Source organism: Neomonachus schauinslandi, chromosome 13 (assembly GCF_002201575.2).
Source record: "Neomonachus schauinslandi chromosome 13, ASM220157v2, whole genome shotgun sequence".
NCBI classification, from domain to species: Eukaryota; Metazoa; Chordata; class Mammalia; order Carnivora; family Phocidae; genus Neomonachus; species Neomonachus schauinslandi.
The window spans coordinates 86,538,662-86,561,827 of NC_058415.1; the positions used below are offsets into that span (position 1 = coordinate 86,538,662).

A 23,166-nucleotide genomic window follows, 5' to 3' on the forward strand; every position below is an offset into this window, starting at 1 on the left:
AGACGCTTGTGTTGTCTTCATTCAGCTTCCACGAGACATCCACAGCTTGGCACGGGTGTGGCCTCACCCCACCTGCCCCCAGATTTGGGGACACTCCGCCCCCACCCACAGGGCCCTGCTGTCGCTTCACTGTCCTCAGGTGGCCACCTCGGCTGCCAGCCGTGCCAAGTCCTCGGACTCCCGGGGTCCTTGTTCCGTGAACTCAGTGCTCAGCTGCCACACCTTTACTGTGCCCTCGGCATCACCAGCAGCCAGGAGCTGAGTCTGCTGCCGATTAAATTCCAGACAGTAGACCGGGCTTGCATCCTGGGTTTGCTTGATTGAAACCGTGGGTTTCTGGGAGCTTTTCTGGAGATCAAACAGCTGCACATCACCTGCAGGGGGAGAGACTCATGGGGGCGAGAGCCTGGACAGCACAAAACAAAGCCACTGCCTGGCGCAGCCATCCTCCCCCCACGTGCTGTCTCCCCAGCTCAGAATTCCACATCCGCTGCGCCCGCGCGGCGTAAGTGAATGTGAGTCTGGTGTCTTCTCTCCTACCTTCCCCCGAAGCAGCTGCAAACACCAAAGGGCGCACTGGGGACCAGCGCACAGCAAACAGGTACTTGTGGGACAGCTGCAGCGAGGCCAGGGGCTGGGCCTGCAACGTGGAGTACAGGTGGATGTGGCCGTCGGTCCCCGCGCTCAGGAAGAGATTCCTAGACAGGATGCAGGGGAGGAGTGCTGGGTGTCCCGGTCCACTGGGCCTTCCTGGCCCCCCCAAACCGGGGACCCCCTTAGGGAGCGAGGGGCCGATGCCCTGGACCCAACCACCAGCGCTCTGGGCACAAGGGCTCCCGTGGGGGAAGACCTGGGCCCGGGACAGACTGCAGGCCCTTCCCGCGGTTCTGTGGGACCCCCTGGCCCTCTCTGTGCCGGGGCGCTGGGGCCTTCTCTACCTGTGGAAGGGGGAACAGCTCACGGAGTAGATGGGGCCACCGTGGGGGGAGAAGGTCAGCTGTGCCGGGGCCCGCAGGGGCACAGAGCTAGGCGTCCGGGTGAGGGCGGCCTCTTCCGCGGCCAGCGAGCACTGGAGTGGGAAGCCGCCTTCCGTGCCCAGAACAAAAAGGCTGGGGTCAAAGCTGGAGAAGGCCACCGCCGTGGCACCCACCTCGGTCTCTCCCCGGGGAGGCTGTGGAGAAATGAGCGGCGGGGCAGAGCCAAGGGAATCTGGTCCCACAGTGTCCCAAAGGAGCCCGGTCCCTCAAGTGGGCGCCGTGGCCCAAGGAGATCAAGCGGCCCATGCCGCCTGCCCCCCCCCCCCCCCCACACCCCCCGGGCTCCCCCCGGAGGCCCCACGGGGGCCCCACGTACCTTCTTCAGCCTGGTGTGCCTCGGGAGCTGCTGCATGGCCAGGGCGAAGCCCTCGGTCAGCTGCAGCCGGCCCGTGCCGACGCCCTGCCAGAGCAGCACCCTCCCGTCCGTGGCCACGCTCAGCACCTGGAAACGGTGGCCGTGCCGGGGCTCGGGCCGCCAAAGCACCTGGGGCACCGGGATGCGGGACTGAGGTCGGGGAAGCACTGCTCGCCCCCCAGCCTGCCCCCACCTCCCAGCAAGACCAACGGTCACCCTCCTGTCCCCCCCCTTCTAGGAAAACAAGAGGGAGAATTCTGGGGGCGGCCCAGAGCCACCTCACACACCAGCGGGCAGTGCCAAGGGTTCTGAGCTCCGTCCCTGAGCCCGGGCGGGCCGGGACAGCTGGGAGCCTCTTGTGGCAGCTTGGGGGGTGGGGGGGCAGCTGGGGGTGGCTCCTGTCAGGGGCGGGAGGTGACTCATGCCCTGGGAGCTCTGAGAACGCTGAAGGCAGCTGTCCAACTGCCAGCTCCCTGGTGACCTTCTGCCCAGCTAGGCCGAGTGGGCGCCCTCTCTCCTGCTTGGCCTCCAGCAGCAGGCCTGAGACAGCCCAGCCCAGCTCAGGCAGAAGGGGACGGCGACTCCCCGACCCAACCGGCAGCCCACCGCTCTGACCTGGTACACGGGGTCTGTGTGTGTGTCGTCAGTCAGGCCCGTTCGCCAGAGCAGCGGGTCCTCGGGATGGCTGATGTCCCACACGAGCACCTCGCCGCTGAACAGCCCACCTGCGGGACCAAGCGGGCCCGGGCAGAAGCCGACTCACCCAGCACCCTGGCTTCCCGGCCAAGTACCAGCCCTTCGCCCCCACGGAGCCAGGGTGTGGAGCCACTTCCCCAAAACCACCTTGAGGAGGGAGAGTCCTGGCCCGCTGCATACCCTCCACAGCCCGGGAAGCTCCTCCCGCTGCCAGGCTCATCTCCGCAGCCCGGCACCCTGCCATTCCCCCCCAGCGCAACCCCCTTCCCCAACACATGGGGCTCCTACCACCGCTGACATCTCCCCAAGGGTGCCCCCGTCACCCTCCTCTGGTCCTGACCAGGCCGTGCCCTTCCACGGCCCACACCTGGACAAGACTCAGCGAGGACCCGCTTCCTCTTCCTCCAAGCTCCGTACCGGGCATCCTCGGCATCCTCACCCGAGCCCAGGGCTCAGGGCCGCCCAGTCTCCGCTCCCTCGCAGCAGACCTGCCCTGGCTGTGCCCCGGGGGTTGAGGGTCCAGTGCAGAGCTCAGCTCGGGCCGCCCTCTGCAGGGGAGGGGGTGCGGGGCGGGAGCAGACGCGAGGCAGGCTGCAGACTCACCTGCAACGTGGGACGGCTGCGTGGGGTGGAAGGCCAGGCACATGACGGCGCTGGGCACCTCCACCACGGCCGACGGCTGCCGGGGGTTCAAGCCTCGCCTGTCCAGGTTCCAGGCACACACGAAGGACTTGAGTGTGCCCCAGTCCCCGTCGTCCAGCCTGCACAGGGACGAGGCCGGGCCTCCATCTCACCTTGTTCCTATCACCTGACCCACCGTTTCCGCATCACACCCAGACTGTCCTGGGTACTGAAGGGGCGCAGTGTTTCCATGGCACCCCGAGGCGCGACCTCTAGAGAAGGGCTCCCGGAACCAGCGAAGGGTCCACACGATGGCAGGGTGGGGAGCCGGGGCCGCAGCAGACAGCTCGTGGAGCAGAGGCAGCAGGCCCCGGCTCACGGCCCTGAGCGGACAGGTGGGCACCGGGACTCCTGTGCTCTCAGCCCTCCCTCCTCTGCTCTTTCCAGCCAAGCTGGTGCCCAGGCAGCCTTGAGAATAAAAAGACTCCCAGAATGGCCAAGCTCCAGGCCAGCCCTTCACCACACAGGGAAAAAGAGGCTTAGACCAGGCTCTGAGGGCCTCCCGGTGCCCTGCAGCCACCGCGGCTGCCACTCACCGGCCGTAGGCACAGGCCACCACAGAGCCGGTGGTGTTCCAGGAGACACCGGTCACGTGCAGACCCTGCCTCTGGGCTGGGGGGTAGCCCAGGGTGTGCAGACAGGTCACCTGCAAGAGACAGACCATCCCCAACCCTTAGCCCAGAGCCACCCAACAGGTGGCCTCACAGCCACCTCAACAAAGCTACACACAGGCCTGGACCTCCCGAGCCATCGGGTCCGCTGCCCAGTCCTGGCGGGAAGCGCGGAGGCTTCGTCCAAACACCACTCCTCAGAGGAGACTTCCAAAAACCCAGAAGAGGGGCGCCTGGGTGGCTCAGTCCTTAAGCGTCTGCCTTCGGCTCAGGTCATGATCTCAGGGTCCTGGGATTGAGCCCCGCATCAGGCTCCCTGCTCAGCGGGAAGCCTGCTTCTCCCTCTCCCACTCCCCCTGCTTGTGTTCCCTCTCTCGCTGTGTCTCTCTCTGTCAAATAAATAAATAAAATCTTCAAAAAAAAAAAAAAAGATTCTCCCTCTCCCTCTGCCCCTCCACCCCACCTCTGGAAAAAAAAAAAAAAAAAAAGCTTTGGCTTCTGGAACTGGATGGTAATGACAGCTGTACAATGTGACTATGCTCAGTGCCACTGGGCTCTACACATAAAGGCCTGGCATCTTCCCTCTCAGCCCAGAGCAGGCTGGCACAGCACATGAGAAGGCTGGCCATGCAGGCCACTATGAGCGATCAGCCCAAGGTTTCTGGGACAGGATTTGCAGCACAGATCAAAACTCCTGTGAAAAGCTGCATACCCCCTGACCTCACATGACCCCATAGAAAGAAACTATCCAACGGAAAGAACCTAAAACATGTAAAAAGCTATATGGTGGGAACCCTCACACGTCGCTGGCAAGAACGCTGAATGGCACGGCCGCCGTGGGGAAACAATCTGGTGGTTCTTCCCAAGGTCAAAGAGAGGCACCCTATGACCCAGCAATTGCGCTCCTAGGTCCACACCCAGAGAACTGAAAACACATGTTTATCCAAAAACTTGTACAGAGATATTCACAGCATTATTCCTAACAGCCAAGATGCCCACCAGCTGATAGATGGGGTCCCTCCCTCCAGGGCAGGAAGGACTGCTGAGCCACAGGAAGGAAAACGGTGACGGCATGCACCACAGCCGGCCTCGCGGACATCCGGCCACGTGGAAGAAGCCAGTCACCGAGACCCCTCGGTAGAGGATTCCATCTATGTGAAATGTCCACAGCAGACGATGCAGAGAGACAGAAAGAAGAGCAGCTGCCCGGGACTGGGGGGGAAATGAAGAGTGACTGCCGGTGGGTACGGGGTTTCTTGTGGGGGTAATGAAAATGTCCTAAAATTGTGCCCATGTTGTACAACTCTAGGAACATAAAAACTTATTGAACTATACACTTTAAGATTTTATCTATTTATTTGACAGAGCGAGAGAACACAAGCAGGGGGAGGAGCAGAGGCAGAGGGAGAAGCAGGGAGCCTGATGAAGGGCTCCATCCCAGGACCCTGGGATCACGACCTGAGCCGAAGGCAGACGCTTAAGGGACTGAGCCACCCAGGCACCCCTACACTTTTTTTTTAAGATTTTTTATTTATGGGCGCCTGGGTGGCTCAGATGGTTAAGCGTCTGCCTTCGGCTCAGGTCATGATCCCAGGGTCCTGGGATCGAGTCCCGCATCGGGCTCCCTGCTCCTTGGGAGCCTGCTTCTCTCTCTCTCTGTCTCTCATGAATAAATAAATAAAATCTTAAAAAAAAAAAAAGATTTTTTATTTATATCTGATAGAGAGTACACGAGCGAGGGGGAGGGGCAGACAGAGAAGGAGAAGCAGACTCCCCACTGAGCAGGGATCCTGACATGGAGCCAGATCCCAGGACCCCAAGATCACGACCTAAGCCAAAGGCAGAGGCTTAACCATCTGAGCCACGCAGGTGCCCTGGAACTGTACACTTTAAATGGGTGAATTATATGGGATGTGAATGGTATTTCGATAAATCTGTTATTTAAAACCAAAACGTATAGGGGCGCCTGGCTGGCTCAGACAGCAGAGCATGCAACTCTTAATTTCAGGCTCATAAGTTCAAGCCCCATGTTGGGTGTAGAGATTACTTAAAAATAAATAAAAGAAAAAAAAAAGAAGAAGAAGAAGAAAAGAAAAGCTGTACAGTGGGGTAGGAGGTGGAGGGAACTCAAGAAAACCTCTGGCATCTCACCACATTCAGTTTCCTGATCTGGGTTCTGGTTCCACGAGTGTTTTCACTTTGAAAAGCCACAGGCCTGAAGTGGCAGTTTGTGCGTGTTTTTACGTCACAGTCAACTGATGTTTACGTCAGAAATAAACCGTATATATTAATTGTCATAACTGCAGCAACCAGTACAATTGCAAATCTGAAGATGAGACTACAAACTACAAAGTGGGAGAAGCCGGGACGACAGGGCAGCTCCACACCATCACCGTGGTGGGTGCAGAACAGCACGAAGAGTGAACAGACCTGCATGGAGAACACACCTTGACAGACCTGGCACAAAAAAATACAGTGTGCGGATGAAACATCCGGGGGTTTTAAAAGGACAAGCGTGAAGTCTCTGTAGCCACCTGACAGCACAGAACGGGCTTTGCTCCCGACCAGAGAAGACCCCCAGATCGGTCACAGTGATGCACAGCTGTCCACACACATGTGCGAAACTAGAGGAAGGAAACAACAGAGCGAGGAGATCAGAAGTTCCGGTGGGAGCCCCCGTCTCTTATCTCCGATTTCTAAGTGTTCCCCAAGGTTGTCACATTGTTTTTGGAAATCTGAAATCAGGGCTTCTCTCTGAGAGCAGCATCCCGGACTTTCCAAGCTGCTACAGCAGGTGCCAAGGAGAGCGACGAAATGTCAAGGCCAACACCTTGACAGCAGGGGACACAGAAAAACCCCACATCAGCCAAAATAATAATCCCACTATGAGGAAATCAACAAAAAACGGATGCAAAAGAAGAAGTGAGGCAGAGAGAGATTTGCTGACACTGTTAACATGACAGCAAACTCGGAGAGTTCTCTGCCCGGCCTTCTGGGGACCGCTAAGACGCGGCCTTCGGGACAGCACACCACGCTGCCGCTCCGAGCGTGCCGCCCAACCCCCCGCCTGTGCGCTCGTTTCCGGGGGAGACCTGAGTCCCACAGGGGACTCAGATAAAGGATGGCATGTCTGTGCGGTGGGACACAGCCTGGGGCACCTTTATAGGAGCTGACATGGAAAGCTCTGGCAAGTGAGAAAAGTCATAAAGAAAATGTACAGTGCTTTCCACTTTTTGTTTAAAATGCTCGGGGTTGGGGGGGAGCGCACCTGGGAGGCTCAGTCAGTTAAGCGTCTGCCTTCGGCTCAGGTCATGATCCCAGGGTCCCGGGATCGAGCCCCGCCTCCGGCTCTCTGCTCCGCGGGAAGCCTGCTTCTCCCTCTCCCTCTGCCGCTCCCCCTGCTTGTGCTCTGTCAAGTAAGTAGTAAATAAGATTCTTAAAAAAAAAAAATGTCCTTTATGACAACACTAGTAACAATGCTGTGTGTGAGTGAAGCACAGTGAGGAGCTAAAGGCCCGGGAACAGGTTTTCCCTCCCCCTGTCTACACAGTATATGCTCCGTGTTTCTGTAATGCCCGGATTTGTTATAATGAACACATATTGTTTTTGTAGTCAGAAAACAGGTATTTGTAAAGGGGGAGAGAGTAATATACACTTGGACCAAATTAATCCATAGAAATGGGGGAAAGCACTACTAATAAAGAACAAAAGCTTAACCTCTCCAAATGCAACTATAAAATGGAGGATCGGCAACAGCGAGGAGAGAAGAACGTGCTGAGCTCTCACTGTTCACCAAGCCCTTCCTGTGCAAACATTCGGGGCCTGCCCACTTGGTGGGGCTCGGCAACTGCTCTTCAAAGTGATTTTGAGGATTTCCCTCAATCGACTCTCCCATGCCTTCCAGTGACTTGGTGGGAAGCAGGCAGAGGAGGAGGAAGACGGGCTAGAGCGGGGCTTATGACTTCTGAATACATAGTTACTCATCTGTTTCCCGAGGAAGAAAGAATATATAAAAAAAAGTTTGGCCCAGGGCGCCTGGGTGGCTCAGTTGGTTAAGCAACTGCCTTCGGCTCAGGTCATGATCCCGGAGTCCCGGGATCGAGTCCCGCATCGGGCTCCCTGCTCGGCAGGGAGTCTGGTTCTCCCTCTGACCCTCCCCCCTCTCATGTGCTCTCTCTCTCAAATAAATAAAAAAATTTAAAAATAATAATAATTAGGAAAAAAAAAAAGTTTGGCCCAGAACTCCACAGCTCTGCAGTCAGTTGGTCGGTTGAGGGCACGCAGCAGTGAGCAAGCAGGCTGTCCACAGGGGAGGCTGAGGCCCAGCTTGGAGCCAAAGCCAAGAGCCCCCCCCATTCATTCAGAGCTCCCTCATCTCAAAGCCTGGGCTGTCTGTGTAGCTGGACGCCTGAGTATACAGGGTGACAGCTCTGAACTGAGCCTTGGCGACACTGAAGTCACGAGAGTATGGTAGTGAAACCAGACCAGGGCTCACACCCCAGCTTGGCCCATGACAGCTGTGTGACCGTGGACAAGTCACTTAGCCTCTCTGGGCCTCCTGTATAAAATGGCGATCATGCTAGTGCGGCCTCATGCAGTCATGCCGAATGAGACAGCACAGAGAATCCTCACCGTGTGCTGCCTGGGGAGACACATTGGCAGTGGAGAGAATTCAGTCCAGAGTCCGACTCCCCAGGTTCAAACCTTGAGTCTACTGCTGACTAGCTCTGTGTGAACCTGGAAAAGTCACTTCAGCTCGGAGTCTCCCACCTGTACCTCCCAGTACATCCCAGCTGTGAATGGAGGTAACCACACACCTACCTTTTGACAGCAGGGAAGGCTCAATGACTCTTTTCCTCTTTTTTCTTTTTTTTAAGATTTTATTTATTTATTTGTCAGAGGGAGAAAGAGCACAAGCAGTAGGGGCGGCAGGCAGAGGGAGCAACAGGCTCCCCCCTGAGCAAGGAGCCCGATGCGGGACTCGATCCCAGGACCCTGGGATCATGACCTGAGCCGAAGGCAGGCGCTTAATGACTGAGCCACCCAGGCGCCTTTTTTTTTTTTAAGATTTGAGACAGAGTGTGAGAGAGAGAGCACAAGCAGGGGAGGGAGGCAGAGGGAGAGGGAGAAGCAGGCTCCTCGCTGAGCCTGGAGCCCGATTTGGGGCTCCATCCCAGGACCCCAAGATCATGACCTGAGCCAAAGGCGGTGGCTTAACCAACTGAGCCGCCCAGGTGCCCTCGGTAATTTACTCTTAGGAAGCTATACAGCTGGCAGACCGCGGGAGCTCTTGGATGCTGGTATTATCATCACCATTATCAGTATCTGGGCAGCGTACAAGAAGGACTGAAAACGGGGCCAAGGCTCAAGCTGCGGCAGAGGAGGGGGCGTCCCAGGCCGTACGGGCCCGTTCCCTACCATCGGCTGCTGCTCGGTCCAGTTCACCTCGAAGCCATCAAAAGCGTGGCTCTGCCAGTTCTTGTTCAGCTCTCGAATAACCATGGCCTCCACCCTCCGAAGAAAGGCTGCGAGCCGGGGGTCGTCGTGTGCGGACACGGACGGCGCGCCGACCAGCACCGGGGCCTCCGTCTGCACCTCGGCATCCACACGCTTCCGGGTCTGCGCGGCCTTCTCGGCAGTGGCAATGCTTGCTGTCTGGCAACTTCTCTGCAGAAGGTCACAACCCAGCAGTCACCACCCAGCCTCGCCTGCCCGCACCCCCTCCCGTGCTGCCGCTTACCCTCAGGCCTCTGGGCCTCCCATCACCCTGTTGGCCCCAGTCTGTCCCCTTCCTCCTGTAACCGGCCCGTCTTCCAAAGGACGAGCCCGATCCATGTGCCGTGGGTGGAGATGACCCCTCAACCTCATTATGCACCCTGGGTCACAGTGAGAGGTCCAGGGGCAGCCAACACGCCCCAACAAGAGCCTGACCCAGGACCTTTGGTGACATTATGACACTATTTGGAGGCGATGCAGGAATTTTTTTTTTTTTTTAGACGTGCCCTTGTGAAGATACTGACAATAACAAGAATCAGGTCATATCAGAGCGGGCAGTGGTCACCTAAGCCAGCACACGGGAACACCTCAAACCTGGCCCCAGCAGAAGGCCCCACAGCATCTCCCCGCCTTGGCAGGCACCTTCCAAACCGCCCCCGTGATCAAAGGAAGCAAGTGTGTCTGTGATGAGCTAGTTGGTAGAAGGCAGGCTTCTCCCCAGCTGCCCCTTTTCTCCACCCTGCCATCTGCCTCCAATCCCTTGTCCCCTCTTTAGCTGGGCACAGGGGCAGACAATAGATCAGCCTCTTATACGGACATGACTCACCATTTACCAAGTGAGGGGCCCTCCACCACACACCATCGTCTTACAAGAGGCTCTGCTCACACGGCCCCTCACCAGGAACCTGAACTCACAGGGCAATGACAAGGCCCAGACCCCTGTGCCCCCTACTCAGGCTTGGGGGGACAGCGCTGGGCACCAGGCCAGCACTAGTAAGCCTGAAGGAAGGGAGCTGGCCCCACACAGGGGCAGCTCTTGCTAGAACATGAAACAGCTATCCCACGTTCCCCTTCACATTCCACAAAAGTCTCCTTGCTTATCTACCTCCCATTAAACTGTGAGTTCCTCCAGCTTCAGAACCCTGTCTGATCTCTCTTTATATCCCCAGCACTTTGCATGGTATTTGGCACGTGGCACAAGCTCATTTATACTATATATATAGTATAGTGTGTATATATATCCGTGACGCTATGTTATATACACGTGTATACTAATATAACACATATTATACACATTACATGTTATTTATATACATCTCCATTATGCTCCACACACACGCACACGCACACACATTATTTACTGAGCATCCACTTGCCAGGCACTGTCTGGGTACTACGGATACAGCAGAAAACAAAATGTGCAAGATTCCTGTGCCTAAGGAGCTTCCACAGGGTCGGGGCCACACAAACAAGAAAACCCATCGACTACCTATGTGCTAAGTGCGGCAGAGGTGTGGGAGAGAAGAGAACGGCTGGGGAGGCCTCTGGGGAAATGGCACTTGAGCCAAGGTGTGAAGGACAAGCAGAGAGCTACAGGAGAGGGGCCTAGACAGGGATGGGGGGTGGGGGCGGCAGGGAGGCGAGAGCAAAACCTGCCAGTAGAAAAAGCCCCACGCTCAGAGACTGGACAGCAGGCAGCATGCCCGGCCGCAGAGTGTGAGGAAGGTGGCACACAAGCAAGGACAAGGCCAGGAGGTGTCTGGGAGCCAGGACGAGCGGGCCTTTCTCTCGCTGTGTGAGCCCCAGGATGGCTATAAGCAAGGCCATGCCTGTCTGGCTGCTCAGGGAGAAGTGAGGAGCAGAGAGCAGGTGTGACAACCAGTGGATGTGATGGCAGATTCTGGGAGAAGAGAACACAGGAGTAGTTCTGTTGGGCCTCCTCCAGACTGAGATGCCTCCCCACCATCCACATGGAGGCGTCAAGGAGTCCCGAGGGCGGCCAAAAGGCATGAGGCTCTGGAGAGCATCCAGCAGAGATGCGACCTGAAGCCACAGCACTGGAGGAGTCCCCCAATCCCAGTGGAGTGTGCACACTGAGGAATTCATGGATGGGTACGGGGATCACAAAGTATACAGGCTGGGGCGCCTGGGTGGCTCAGTCGTTGGGTGTCTGCCTTCGGCTCGGGTTGTGATCCCAGGGTCCTGGGATCGGGCCCCGCATCGGGCTCCCTGCTCGGCGGGAAGCCTGCTTCTCCCTCTCCCACTCCCCCTGCTTGTGTTCCTTCTCTCACTGTGTCTCTCTCTTTCAAATAAATAAATAAAATCTTAAAAAAAGAAAGAAAGAAGGAAAGAAGGTATACAGGCTAAGAGACGGTGGGTGAAAATCACTGAAGTTCCGGAAGCCACGATGATGGTAAGAGTGTCAGTCACTAAGTGCTCACTCAGGCACCGTCCCCAAAGCACTACCCGTATCTTATTCATGCTCACAACCACCCTATGAAGAAAATCCTACCTTTGCATTACTACTGTTGGCAACCGAGGCACAGAGAAGTAACTCACCCAAGGTCACACAGCACACAGGTGATCGCAGTGGAGCCTGAATCCAGGTAGTTGGACCTGCGACACCAAACTGTGTCTCAGTCAATGGTGTTCTCACCCAAACAGTCCAACATACCTGGCCATTGATCACATCAGATGAACGCAGAAAAATGTTTCTAAAAGAATGTTAACCCAGCGTCTTTTTTTTTTTTTTAAGATTTTATTTATTTATTTGAGAGAGAGAATGAGATAGAGAGAGCATGAGAGGGGGAGGGTCAGAGGGAGAAGCAGACTCCCTGCCGAGCAGGGAGCCCGATGCGGGACTCGATCCAGGGACTCCAGGATCATGACCCGAGCCGAAGGCAGTCGCTTAACCGACTTGAGCCACCCAGGCGCCCAACCCAGCGTCTTAATGTAAGACAAAAATGTCCACAAGAGACAGCGAGCTGTCACCTTTCCAGCTATCTCTCTTAATATTTGTTTGATGCTTATTTATTCAGGCAAACAACAAATGTCAAAACACTAGGGAAAATTTAGGGAGAAAAAAAACTTAAAACCAATGATACTGGGGGAACCTGGGTGCCTCCGATTGTTAAGCATCTGCCTTCGGCTCAGGTCATGATCTCAGGGTCCTGGGATCGCATCCCACATCAAGGAGCCTGCTTCTCCCTCTGCCTGCCACTCCCCCTGCTTGTACTCTCCCTCTCTCGCTCTCCCTGGCAAATAAATAAATAAAATCTTAAAAAAAAACAAAAAAACAATGATACTGCACCCGCAATTTTTTTTTCCTGTGAATTGGCAGGAAACCACCATTGCTCTCTTTTCCCTCTGGGATACCAAAGTAGGTTCCCATGGTTCAAGATCCAAGTATCGGGTCTGACCCTGACCCAGCCCATATTGTCTGGGGATGGAGCCCCAAACCTCCAGAAAGGAAGGGCTTGCTCAAGGTCACCCCATATACATCAGTGCCTTCTGTGCCAGGCAGTGTGTGGCTGGGCTGAGGCTCCCATCTGAGATGTCAGGGAAGAAGTCAGGGCCGAACGGGATCCTTGCTTCCTAGGCCTCGGCAGGGCCAGGAAGGAGAGTGTTAGGGATGCTGGGCTGCAGCCTACCTCCCACACCTCGGAGGCAGAGGTGCTGCAGGGGAAACGGGGGGGGGGGGGGGGGGCGGGGGCTGGGGCCAGACTTTAATCACACACGAAACAATTCCCAAATCAAGATCACCAGGCTCCATGCTCTGGAGTCTGAAGCCCCGGCGACCTCCAGCAGAGAGGATAGCAATGGGACAGGGAGCAGAGCCCAGGAGGAGAGCCCAGCTCTCCCGCCCCAAGAGAGAGCCTGCAGATACCCAGAATGTCAGGACTCCTACCCAAGCCACAAAACAGGCCCCAACACCAGGACTGCAGCTTCTGACTGGATGGGAAGTGGACACTAACCTAGGCCGGGCCAATCAGGGAAACTCATGACAGAGGCAAAGATTTCACAAGTTAAACAGCACAGGCCTGGAACTGAAACTTGGAAACTCTGGGCCTCGACACTTAGCCACTGCCACAGTGCGACCAGGAGACAAGCAGAGACAGGCCTCAGGGGATGCATAGCAACAGCAGAGCTGAGAGGCAGACAGCCCCCAAAGCTTCCTGGGTTCCTCAGGACCAGCTGCACCTCCATGCAGAGGCCCAGGAGACCCCTGCATCCTGAAGAGAAGTGCCTGGCCGGTTTCTGTCACTTGCTATCACACTGAACCCTAGGAAGGCTCCCTGACCCCCAGACCGCCACCCCTCAAGGCCTCACTTCTGAAATAAGGGGTCTCTGGCTGGCATCTAGGACTGGCCGATCAATTTCAGAAACAATCATAATGACAGAGGAAATGGCCCCACTGGGTCCAGTGACCGGCCCCCACCCCAGGCCCCAAGGGGTGTGCTGACAGAATCCTGGGCTCTGCCCTACCTTCAGGGTCAAAGACTGAGCAGTCCAAGTGTAACTGTGCTGATGTGTGACTCAGTCGTTCAGAAGCTGGCCAGCTAGAGAAATCCATCCAGGGGATATCAATATGGGGCAGGCCAACTTCAAAGTCATGAGTAAAACAGTCACTTTCGCATTAAAAATATACATTCTAGGGGCGCCTGGCTGGCTCAGTCAGTAGAGCGTGCAACTCTTGACCTCGGGGTCATGAGTTCAAGCCCCACGTTGGGTGTAGAGATAGATAGATATGGGGCGCCCGGGTGGCTCAGTTGGTTAAGCATCTGACTCTCGATTTCAGCTCAGGTCATGATCTCAGGGTTGTGAAATCAAGGCCCCCATCTAGCTCTGTGCCAGGCGTGGAGGCTGCTTAAGATTCTCTCCCTCCGCCCTTCCACCTCCTCTCTCCCTCTCAAGAAAAAAAATAGACAGACAAAATATATACATTCTAGATCTCCTTGACTCTAGGATGTATTGATTATAAAGCCTTCCAACTATTCAATAGTAGCTCTTCAGGGAGAAACTGTATTAAATACACAGTTCATTTGTGAGACACACCGAATTTTAAGATCTGTTAAAAAGGCTGGGGGTGGGGGTGTGTCCTCTAATCGAGGAAATACATCACCATAGAAAGAATGTGTGTTTGAAGGTCTGGGATGATGTGCAGTGAGAGGCCCAGCCCCCATTACTCCCCTGGGTAGTAACCACCACCAGCAAAATACCAGAAGCATACCACTTCTCACTTCACCCTCCCAACCAGCCTGAGCCAGCACATCTGACTCCAGGGTGGAAAGGGACCTCAAAGACCATTCTAGACCTGCATTCTCAATGGGCAGGCCCCAGAATCACCTGGAAGCTTGCTAAAACACAAGCTGCCACCTCCTGGAGGTGTTCCTGAGTGTACTGCACTAACAAGCCCCCAGGCGATGCTGATGCTGCAGGTGTGGGGGGCTGTTACTCAGACCCCACATGTGGGCCTCACCCGTTTGTGTGCCTCCCAGGGCTATAGCCCGAGGTCCATCACCTATTACCCGCCCCCCCCCGCCCAGTACAGACCATGCTCACATTCCCCCCCTTTCTATCTCCGCTACTCTGGGGGCTGGGGCTTCACCTGGGGTCGGGTAGCACATGGCTCATCCCCAGAGGGTGGGGAATGCTGTCAAGCCCACCTGAGGGACGCTGCTGGGCACGTGTGGGGGGAGTGGCTTGTCTCTGTCACTTCATCACTTCCAGCAAGCCCACTTCCACTCGTCCTCCCCAGAGTCTCCTTTTCCTCAGGTTGCTGTCACCCCGAGGCCTCCCTTCTTCCACCTCCTTCCCCATCGGGTCCTGCACACCTGAGGAGAAGGCGGGTGTGACAGCAGCAGAGAGGACCCCAGCCTAGGTCAGCGGCTCTCCGTGCGCGACTCGCGCTCGCTGCAAAGCCCCCGTGCGAGCCCCACCTCGAGGGGACCCAGGTGAGGCGCAATTCACCACTAACAAGCAGACAAAGTGCGGCGGGAACATCTTGGGCGCAAAGTTGAGCCGAGCGGGCTTCGTGACGCAGTATGGACAACTGTCCCAGGACACCTCCACAAGCGTGGAGTAACTGAGCCTGGAACCGACATCAAGGCACAGCCTCCTGTTCGGATGAACTTGCCTCTTGAGTGTATCAGGGCAACAAAGAGCTATTCGAACGAGGAGCCAGGAGCCAGCCCCGTGCGGAGGGCAACAGCAGACATTTCCATAGAAGCTGGGAGCTGCCGAGGTGCTAGACCACCTTTGAGCTATAGTTACTGCAGACTATCTTGGTGTCGTCTTAGCCTCTTAATCTCTTCTCATGCTCTTTGGAAAAAAAAAAAAAATCCAGTATCGACACTGTCTAGCAAACTCAAAGGTAGAGAACCACAGACTGAATTCTCCTTGAAAATCATTAAGAGGCCAGGCCCCAGGTTAAAAAAAAAAAACACCTTCCAGCAGGGGGTGACATAGGCTACAGAAGCCACCAGGGCATCAAAGCAGCAGCCAGTCAGGGAAGGAGGAAGAGCCCGCGGGTAGGCAGCTAATTTAATTCAAAGCAGGAGAGAAGAGATGTACCCTGTGTGGGATAACAGCACACAGGAAAATTATTCAATCCAATGTTTCCTGGGGCGCCTGGGTGGCTCAGTCGTTAAGCGTCTGCCTTCGGCTCAGGTCATGATTCCAGGTCCTGGGATCGAGCCCCGCATCGGGCTCCCTGCTCGGCGGGAAGCCTGCTTCTCCCTCTCCCACTCCCCCTGCTTGTGTTCCCTCTCTCCCTGTGTCTCTCTCTCTGTCAAATAAATAAATAAAATCTTAAAAAAAATCCAGTGTTTCCTGGGTGCCTTTGGGAGGTACAAAAGTACACAAGACTCACTCCCCTGCCCTCTGGGAGCTCACAGTCCAAGGAAGACAGATCTGAATGTCCAAAATGCATCCCATGGATGAAAAAGTTCTGGAACTAGATAGTGGTGCTTGTTGGCACCTTGTGAATGTACTTGACATCACTCAACTGTACACTTAAAAACAGTAAAATTACTATTATATGTCTCCTGCCACAATTTTATTTATTTTTAAGTAATCTCTATGCCCAACATGGAGCTCGAACTCAACGATCCTGAGATCAAGACTCACATGCTCTACCGCTGAGCCAGCCACGTGCCCCACCACAACTTTTTAAAAAAGGAAAAAAACACACCCCACATTCTCCTAGGATCAGAACTGGGCTTCAGAAAGGTAATGCTGTTGGAAATAGGATGCATTCAATTGGTGGTCTCAAATTTTGCTACCTATTATAATGAATGACCTAGGAAGCTTTAATAAAACCAGATTCCCACGTCACACCACATACCAATTAAGCTGAAATCGCTGAATGTAGGACCCAGACATCCATATTTTTCAAGAGTCTCCAGGACATTCCAGTGTCAGCCAAGTTTGAGAAATATCGGATGAGCAAAGAGGGATAATTACATACCCTCCATCTCAGGCAGCTAGGGAGCTGCCTGACACTCCCATACCATCCACCTGAGCAGCTCCAGGTTTTCAAACTGCTTTTTTTTTTTTTTTTAAGATTTTATTTATTTATTTGACAGAGAGAGACACAGTGAGAGAGGGAACACAAGCAGGGGGAGTGGGAGAGGGAGAAGCAGGGTTCCTGCCGAGCAGGGAGCCCGATGTGGGGCTCGATCCCAGGACCCTGGGATCACGACCTGAGCCGAAGGCAGACGCTTAACGACTGAGCCACCCAGGCGCCCCTCAAACTGCTCTCTTACCCACAGTCTCATTTAACCCCTCAGGAAGTATTCTCACAAGGACCCACTTTGCAGAAGAAGAGATCATGTGACTGGCCCAAAGCCCTAAAGAGTGTGTGCACCCCGGTCTCAAACCAAAGTCCAGGACACTATCCCTCTGTGAACAGATTGGAATATGACAAGAGTCAAGTCAGGCCAAAGACCATTAATATTAAAGCAAAAAAGGGGCACCTGGCTTGTGAGTTCGAGCCCCACATTGGGGGTAGAGATTACTTAAAAAATGAAATCTTAAAAAAAAATGTAAAAAGGGGCGCTTGGGTGCCTTAGTCGGTTCAGTGTCTGAACCTCTCCTTCCCACCCTCTCTCTCTCTAGAATAAATAAATCTTTTAAAAAAATTTTTTTAGGGGTGCCTGGGTGGCTCAGTCGTTAAGCGTCTGCCTTCGGCTCAGGTCATGATCCGGATCGAGCCCCGCATCGGGCTCCCTGCTCGGCGGGAAGCCTGCTTCTCCCTCTCCCACTCCCCCTGCTTGTGTTCCCTCTCTTGCTGTGTCTCTGTCAAATAAATAAATAAAATCTTTTTAAAATAAATAAATAAATAATAATAAAAATTTTTTTAAAGAAAAAAGAAATTCATCACTGGAACGTGGAAGTACATTCAAATACTGCACCACTACATGGGCCAAGCAGAGACCAACGTTCAACTTTTCCAAAAAAACTTAAAAAAAAAAAAAAAAAATTAAGGAACTGTATTTAAAAATTAGCTTAAAAAATTTTTAAGTAAAAGTTAGCTAAAACACTCACCATGGGGTTTATTGATAAAAGAAAAATTGGAAACTGCCTAAAAACCCACCAAAAGAGAATGGTTAAATAAAATGAAATTACAAAAAAAAATTTTTAACGTGGAAATTTGTTGCGGTCTACAAAATTTTGTGTACAGTGTGAGTCCATTTGTTTTTTAAAAAACAGACAACACAGTTGTGACAGGTACAAACCAAATGGCTGGGGAATTGGGTGATTTTTATTTCCTTTTTTGTGTGTGTGCAGCCAGGTTTTTTCTACATTTTGGACACATTAACTTCTATAAAGAGAAAAAAGTTAATTTGGAAAAAGCAGTTTAGCTCCTTCTTCCGACCCCTGCAACATTCTTACAACTTAATCAAAAATCTCCTTCAATAAGACAGGAGATGCTAGTCCAAGGAAATCACCCTCACAGATGAAAGCTCTTAGACCTCAAGTGTTTGAATTTGTTCTTAGAATCCTACAGGTTAAAACTATAGTCACAAGAAAATGAAAAAAAAAAAGAAAGAAAGAAAATGAACCTGCCTCCATTTCATTCTCTAAGAAGAAAAAAAGTTAGACTGAACCGTGGTCTCCAACCTAAAGTCTTCTAGAATCTGGGTCTTCGGCAAACAAGAGTTATTTCAAGTGTTCTTAAAGGCCAGTAAATGTGAATTATACGTTTACCTGTGATAAGGATGGACAGATTTAACTTAAATCTAACTTATTTATAAATATTCACTTGGCTTTGCACATCAGTCTGCATGCAGACTGTTGACCTGAGGCAAGAAACCGGTCTTCAAGAGTAAGACTTCGGGTGCCTGGGTGGCTCAGTTGGTTAAGCGTCTGCCTTCGGCTCAGGTCATGATCCCAGAGTCCTGGGATCGAGCCCCGCATCGGGCTCCCTGCTCTGCGGGGAGCCTGCTTCTCCCTCTCCCACTCCCCCTGCTTGTGTTCCCTCTCTCGCTGTGTCTCTCTCTGTCAAATAAATAAATAAAATCTTTAAAAAAAAAAAAAGAGTAAGACTTCATGGAAAGCTCACTGGTGTTGGTGAGGACCTAAGCTCTGCAGGTTTGGCCACTCCCGTGGTAAATGTGCAGCACTCTACAATGCTCTCCATTTTCACCGAGGAAAAGCCAACATCCTTACAATGATCTGCAAGACCCTACTTGACCTGCCTCTGCTTACCTACTCTGACTTCAACTGGGACCATTTCCCTTTCTCTCATTCCTCCCCAGCGCGGCTGCCTCCTCAAACACGCAAGATCTGCTCCAACCCCAGGGCCTTTGCACTTGCAGTTTGCCCTGCCTGGCTACTCTACCCCAGGTATCCATTTGGCTAACTCTCTCACTCCTCAAATGTCACTTTCTCAATGAGGCCCACCTACCCCCTCACTCTCCAACCCAGTCCCTCCAATCCCTCACCCTTCTTTTACATTCGTCCGTGGCACTACTCACCTCCTAACGAACACACAGCATAATTTACTTATCACATAGGTTGCCTATTGGTTGTGCCCTGCAAACGGCCCCACGTCAGCTCCAAGAGGGAAGAGCTCTTGGCACACAGCAGGCCCTCAAAGTCTGCGCGAAGCCTGAGAAGACCTGGCGCCCAGGAGCCCTGCCCCTCAATTCCTCAAAAAACCTCGCTGTGTGTGCTTTTGATTACGCTCCTAGAAAACCGGCGTATTTCGACCTTGAAATGCAATCGTCTTTTTAAAGAAAATTTAGTTTGAAATGCCTAAAAACGGCGGTTCACATAAAATCCTTCAAAACAGGGGGTCTTCAGTAGTCTTAAGGAAAAACCCCTTATGTGGTGGTTCAGAGTCTGAGGAAACGCACCAGAATACCGCAAGGGTTTGGCTCTGTGGGTGAAAATACAAAAATAACCCGGTGGCACGCCAGAACTTGGCCCGGAGACCGCGCGCGGACCCTCGCCCTCCTGCCCACGTCGCCCCGAGCCGGGCCCGCGCCCTCACCGTCTCCCGGCGGATGCCCTGGACGCCCCTCCACTGCGAGGGCACAGACGCCACGCCCAGGGTCTCGTCCTGCAGCGGCCCAGGCCGCCCGGGCCCCTCGGCGCTCGCAGCCCCGCCTGTAGCCAGCGTCTCAGCTCCCGCACTTCCCGCCCGGCCAAGCTGCCTGGGCTGCGCGCGGGTTGCCATGGAGATAGCTCCGCCCTGTCGTGCCTGCGCACTCCGACGTGACCTTCGCCCCTGAGCCTACAAAGCGGAAGACAGGGGTGGTGAGGCTAGCCCCACCATTTTTGAATTGGTCAGACCTCCTCCTCCAAGACCTGAGAGAACGAGATGAATTATTATTTTTGGTCAGTATGAGACAAGCCTGGCCAGTTTTGGATACTTCTTCCCAGTAGGGGCACGCTTGGGCATGCGCGGCTACCCCTGGGTTGGGGGGAGGAAGGGCGGAAGTACGGCACCGTGCCAGGCTCAAGGATGGCGCTGAGCGGCCAGACGCAGAGGCGAAGACGGGAGGCTCCGGGGACGGGAGGCTCCGGGGACGGCAGGCTGCGAGGACGGGAGGCTGCGATCGCGGCGGGCTGACGAGTTGTGGGGCCTGGGGTTGCAGAGCCCGCTGAGAAGTTGGGTGCTCCCAGTTGGCGGCCACCTCGGGTCCAAGTGCTCGCCCTCTGATCCTGAGTCTCTGCCGCGATAAAATAATGATTTAAAATATTCATCTGCGGGGGTAGAGTTTGGTTGGATAATCGGAAGGCACAAATGAGGTCGAATATAGAAAAATGCTTGTTAAATCGAAATTAAAGGCCCACATAACTACCACTTATCGAGTGTCTATCGTGTGTCAGGCAGAGCCCAGAGATGTATGTATGTTGAACTTATTAAATGCCCTCTTTGATAGACTGGGTACCTCTTCCGGCCTCGGTTTCCTAGATGTCAAATGAAGCTAGTAAGACTGGACCTGCTTTACTTGACCAAGGAAGGTAAATATTTCGGGAAGAGAAGAGTGGTCAGAGGTATTAAATGACCCAAACAGGTCAATGAAGATAAGGCCCAAAAATAAATCAATCACTGAAACTGACACTCTAGATGATACCTGATGACCTTAGTGAGAATAATTTCAGTGGAGTAGGGGGAACAAAATTTGGCCTGCAGAGGCTTTAAGAATGAAAAAAGGAAGTAGAGAAAGTAGGGCGCCTGGGTGGCTCAGATGGTTGGGTGTCTGCCTTTGGCTCAGGTCGTGATCCCGGGGTCCTGGATCGAGGCCTGGTCGGGCTCCTGGCTCAGCAGGGAGCCTGCTTCTCCCTCTCCCTCTGCCTCTCTCCCTGCTCATGCTTTCTCTCTCTCTCTCTCTGTTATCTCTGTGTCTCATATGAATAAATAAAATCTTTTAAAAAAAAGGAAGTAGAGAAAGTAATGGACATTATCAAGCAGTTAAAGACAGGAAGTAGGTGTGAGTGTAAATTGGTAAAACCTAATTGGAGGGTAATTTAATCTTAAAGTCTCTTCTTGAATCTAGAAATCCTACTTCCGGAATTTTTCCTGTGTCAACAATTACAGATCTGCCCAAATGTTGAGCGCCAAGGAAAGTCACTAGCACCTCATTTATAATAACATTACTATGATAATAGTAGGATCTTGCAGTCACCCTAAATTTCCAAGCAAAGTGATGCCACACAACAGATGCTCACAAAATATTTGAGAAAGGGTCTCCTGGGTGGCTCAGTCGTTAAGCGTCTGCCTTTGGCTCAGGTCATGATCCCGGGGATCTGGGATCGAGTCCCGCATTGGGCTCCCTGCTCCACGGGAAGCCTGCTTTTCCCTCTCCCGCTCCCCCTGCTTGTGTTCCCTCTCTTGCTGTCTCTCTGTCAAATAAATAAAAATCTTTAAAAAAAAAAAAAAAGCATCTGCCTTCAGCTCAGGTGGGGAGCCTGCTTCTCTCTCTGCCTCTCTTGCTCCCCATGCTCATTTTCTCTCTCACTCACTCTTTCTCTCAAATAAATAAATAAAATCTTAAAAATAAATAAATATTTGAGAAAGAATGTATAGTAGGCCTATAATTGAGTATTTCTGACACATGGTATAGAATCTCAGGTGGCCATTGACAGTGTTGTTATATAGATATTTAAATGTGGCAAAATGTGCAGCATATTAAAGTGTTGGTTTTTTTTTAAGATTTTATTTATCTAGGGGTGCCTGGGTGGCTCAGATGGTTAAGCATCTGCCTTCAGCTCAGGTCATGATCCCAGGGTCCTGGGATCGAGCCCCACATCGGGCTCCTGGCTCAGCTGGGAGTCTCCTCCCTCTCCCTCTGCCTCTCCCACTGCTCATGCTCTCTCTCTCTCTGTATCTCTGTCTCAAATGAATAAATAAAATCTTAAAAAAAAAAAGATTTTATTTATCTATTTGACAGAAAGAGAGACAGTGAGAAATGGAACACAAGCAGTGGGGAGTGGGAGAGGGAGAAGCAGGCCTCCTGCTGACAGGGAGCCCGATGCAGGGCTCGATCCCAGGACCCCGTGATCACGACCTGAGCCGAAGGCAGATGCCCAACAACTGAGCCACCCAGGTGCCCTGCATATTAAAGTTTTTATAAAACTCAATTTATGAGTGTATCCTGTTTTTATGATATTATATATCATATAATATATATCCTTATAATATATATTTCTAACAAAACCTAGGAGTATAGATCCAAATATTGATAGCAGTTGCCTCTGGGTGATTTAAATTTCATTTTTTTCTCTTTGTGGCATTCAAGTTTTATATGGCTTATTTGTGAAAAGAAAGCCATGAATGAATGAATGAACAAAGGATCAGACTATGCTTAGTATGCTAGAGAGAGTATTATACCTTGGGCAAGCAGGACAGTTGGGGTAATGTATCCGGGGCAGGGCGGGGGGGGGGGGGGGGGGAGTCTTGAGCAGGGATATGTGTCAGAAAGGAGGAGGCTGAAAGGGAAAGCACTGGATGAGGAGTGGAGGGAGCAAGGAGAAGAGCAGTTGGGCAGCCAGTGGCCCTGTGGTGTCTCTCCAGCCCTCATCCTGAAGCAACAGGCACTCTGGCCCATCGTCCGTTACCCTCAACTCAAACTCCTCTGCCCAACCTCTGGGATGCTCCTCCCTGCTCTCCTAACCTTCAGGCCTCCCTGGAAGTGTTACTTGCTAAAGGGACTAGATCCCAAACCCCTGTTACTGGCTCTCAGGAACCAAATTTCTCTCCTCTGGAGCACTCCTCAAATATGTAATTAGGTAACAAGGTACTAAAGCCTGTCTTTGCCCCAGTGGGTCATCTCTACTAACACAGGGACCACAGGTGTCCCCAGAGCCCAGCAATGTGCCTGGCATACAGCAAAGACTAATCAAATGCCTCACCATTGGTAAGTACAGTTTTCAGCCTTCTAGGAGGGCGGAGCCCCTCTTAAATCTCAGATGGATTATCAGGCCATTTCCAGGAAGCTTCCTTCTTCCTACCTTTACTCCTTGCTGCACAAAAAGTTCAGTAAATGTATGTTCAGAGAACATTCAAATGCATTCAAAGAGGCCCCTGCAAAGAGTCAAAAAAGAAGGCATCCCCATTTTAAAACCCTGTTGGTTGGGGCGCCCGGGTGGCTCAGTCATTAAGCATCTGCCTTTGGCTTAGATCATGATCCCAGGGTCCTGGGATCAAGCCCCACATCGGGCTCCCTGCTCAGCGGGGAGCCTGCTTCTCCCTCTCCCACTCGCCCTGCTTGTGTTCCCTCTCTCGCTGGGTCTCTCTCTGTCAAATAAATAAATAAAATCTTTAAAAAAATAAAAT

The 23,166-nt window shown here is 53.0% G+C and overlaps 1 protein-coding gene across 1 annotated transcript; it reads right to left on the reverse strand.

The window, feature by feature from the left end:
* Positions 1–7: 7 nt before the first annotated feature.
* Positions 8–19,560, reverse strand: DYNC2I2 (dynein 2 intermediate chain 2). Its single transcript, XM_021691672.1, has 9 exons — positions 19,375–19,560; positions 8,799–9,047; positions 3,306–3,415; positions 2,692–2,849; positions 2,008–2,117; positions 1,354–1,521; positions 939–1,171; positions 541–698; positions 8–374 (listed from the first exon to the last, which is right to left on the reverse strand). The coding sequence occupies exons 1-9, from the start codon at positions 19,558–19,560 to the stop codon at positions 136–138; spliced, it is 1,611 nt and encodes a 536-aa protein (XP_021547347.1). The 3' UTR covers positions 8–135.
* Positions 19,561–23,166: the final 3,606 nt, after the last annotated feature.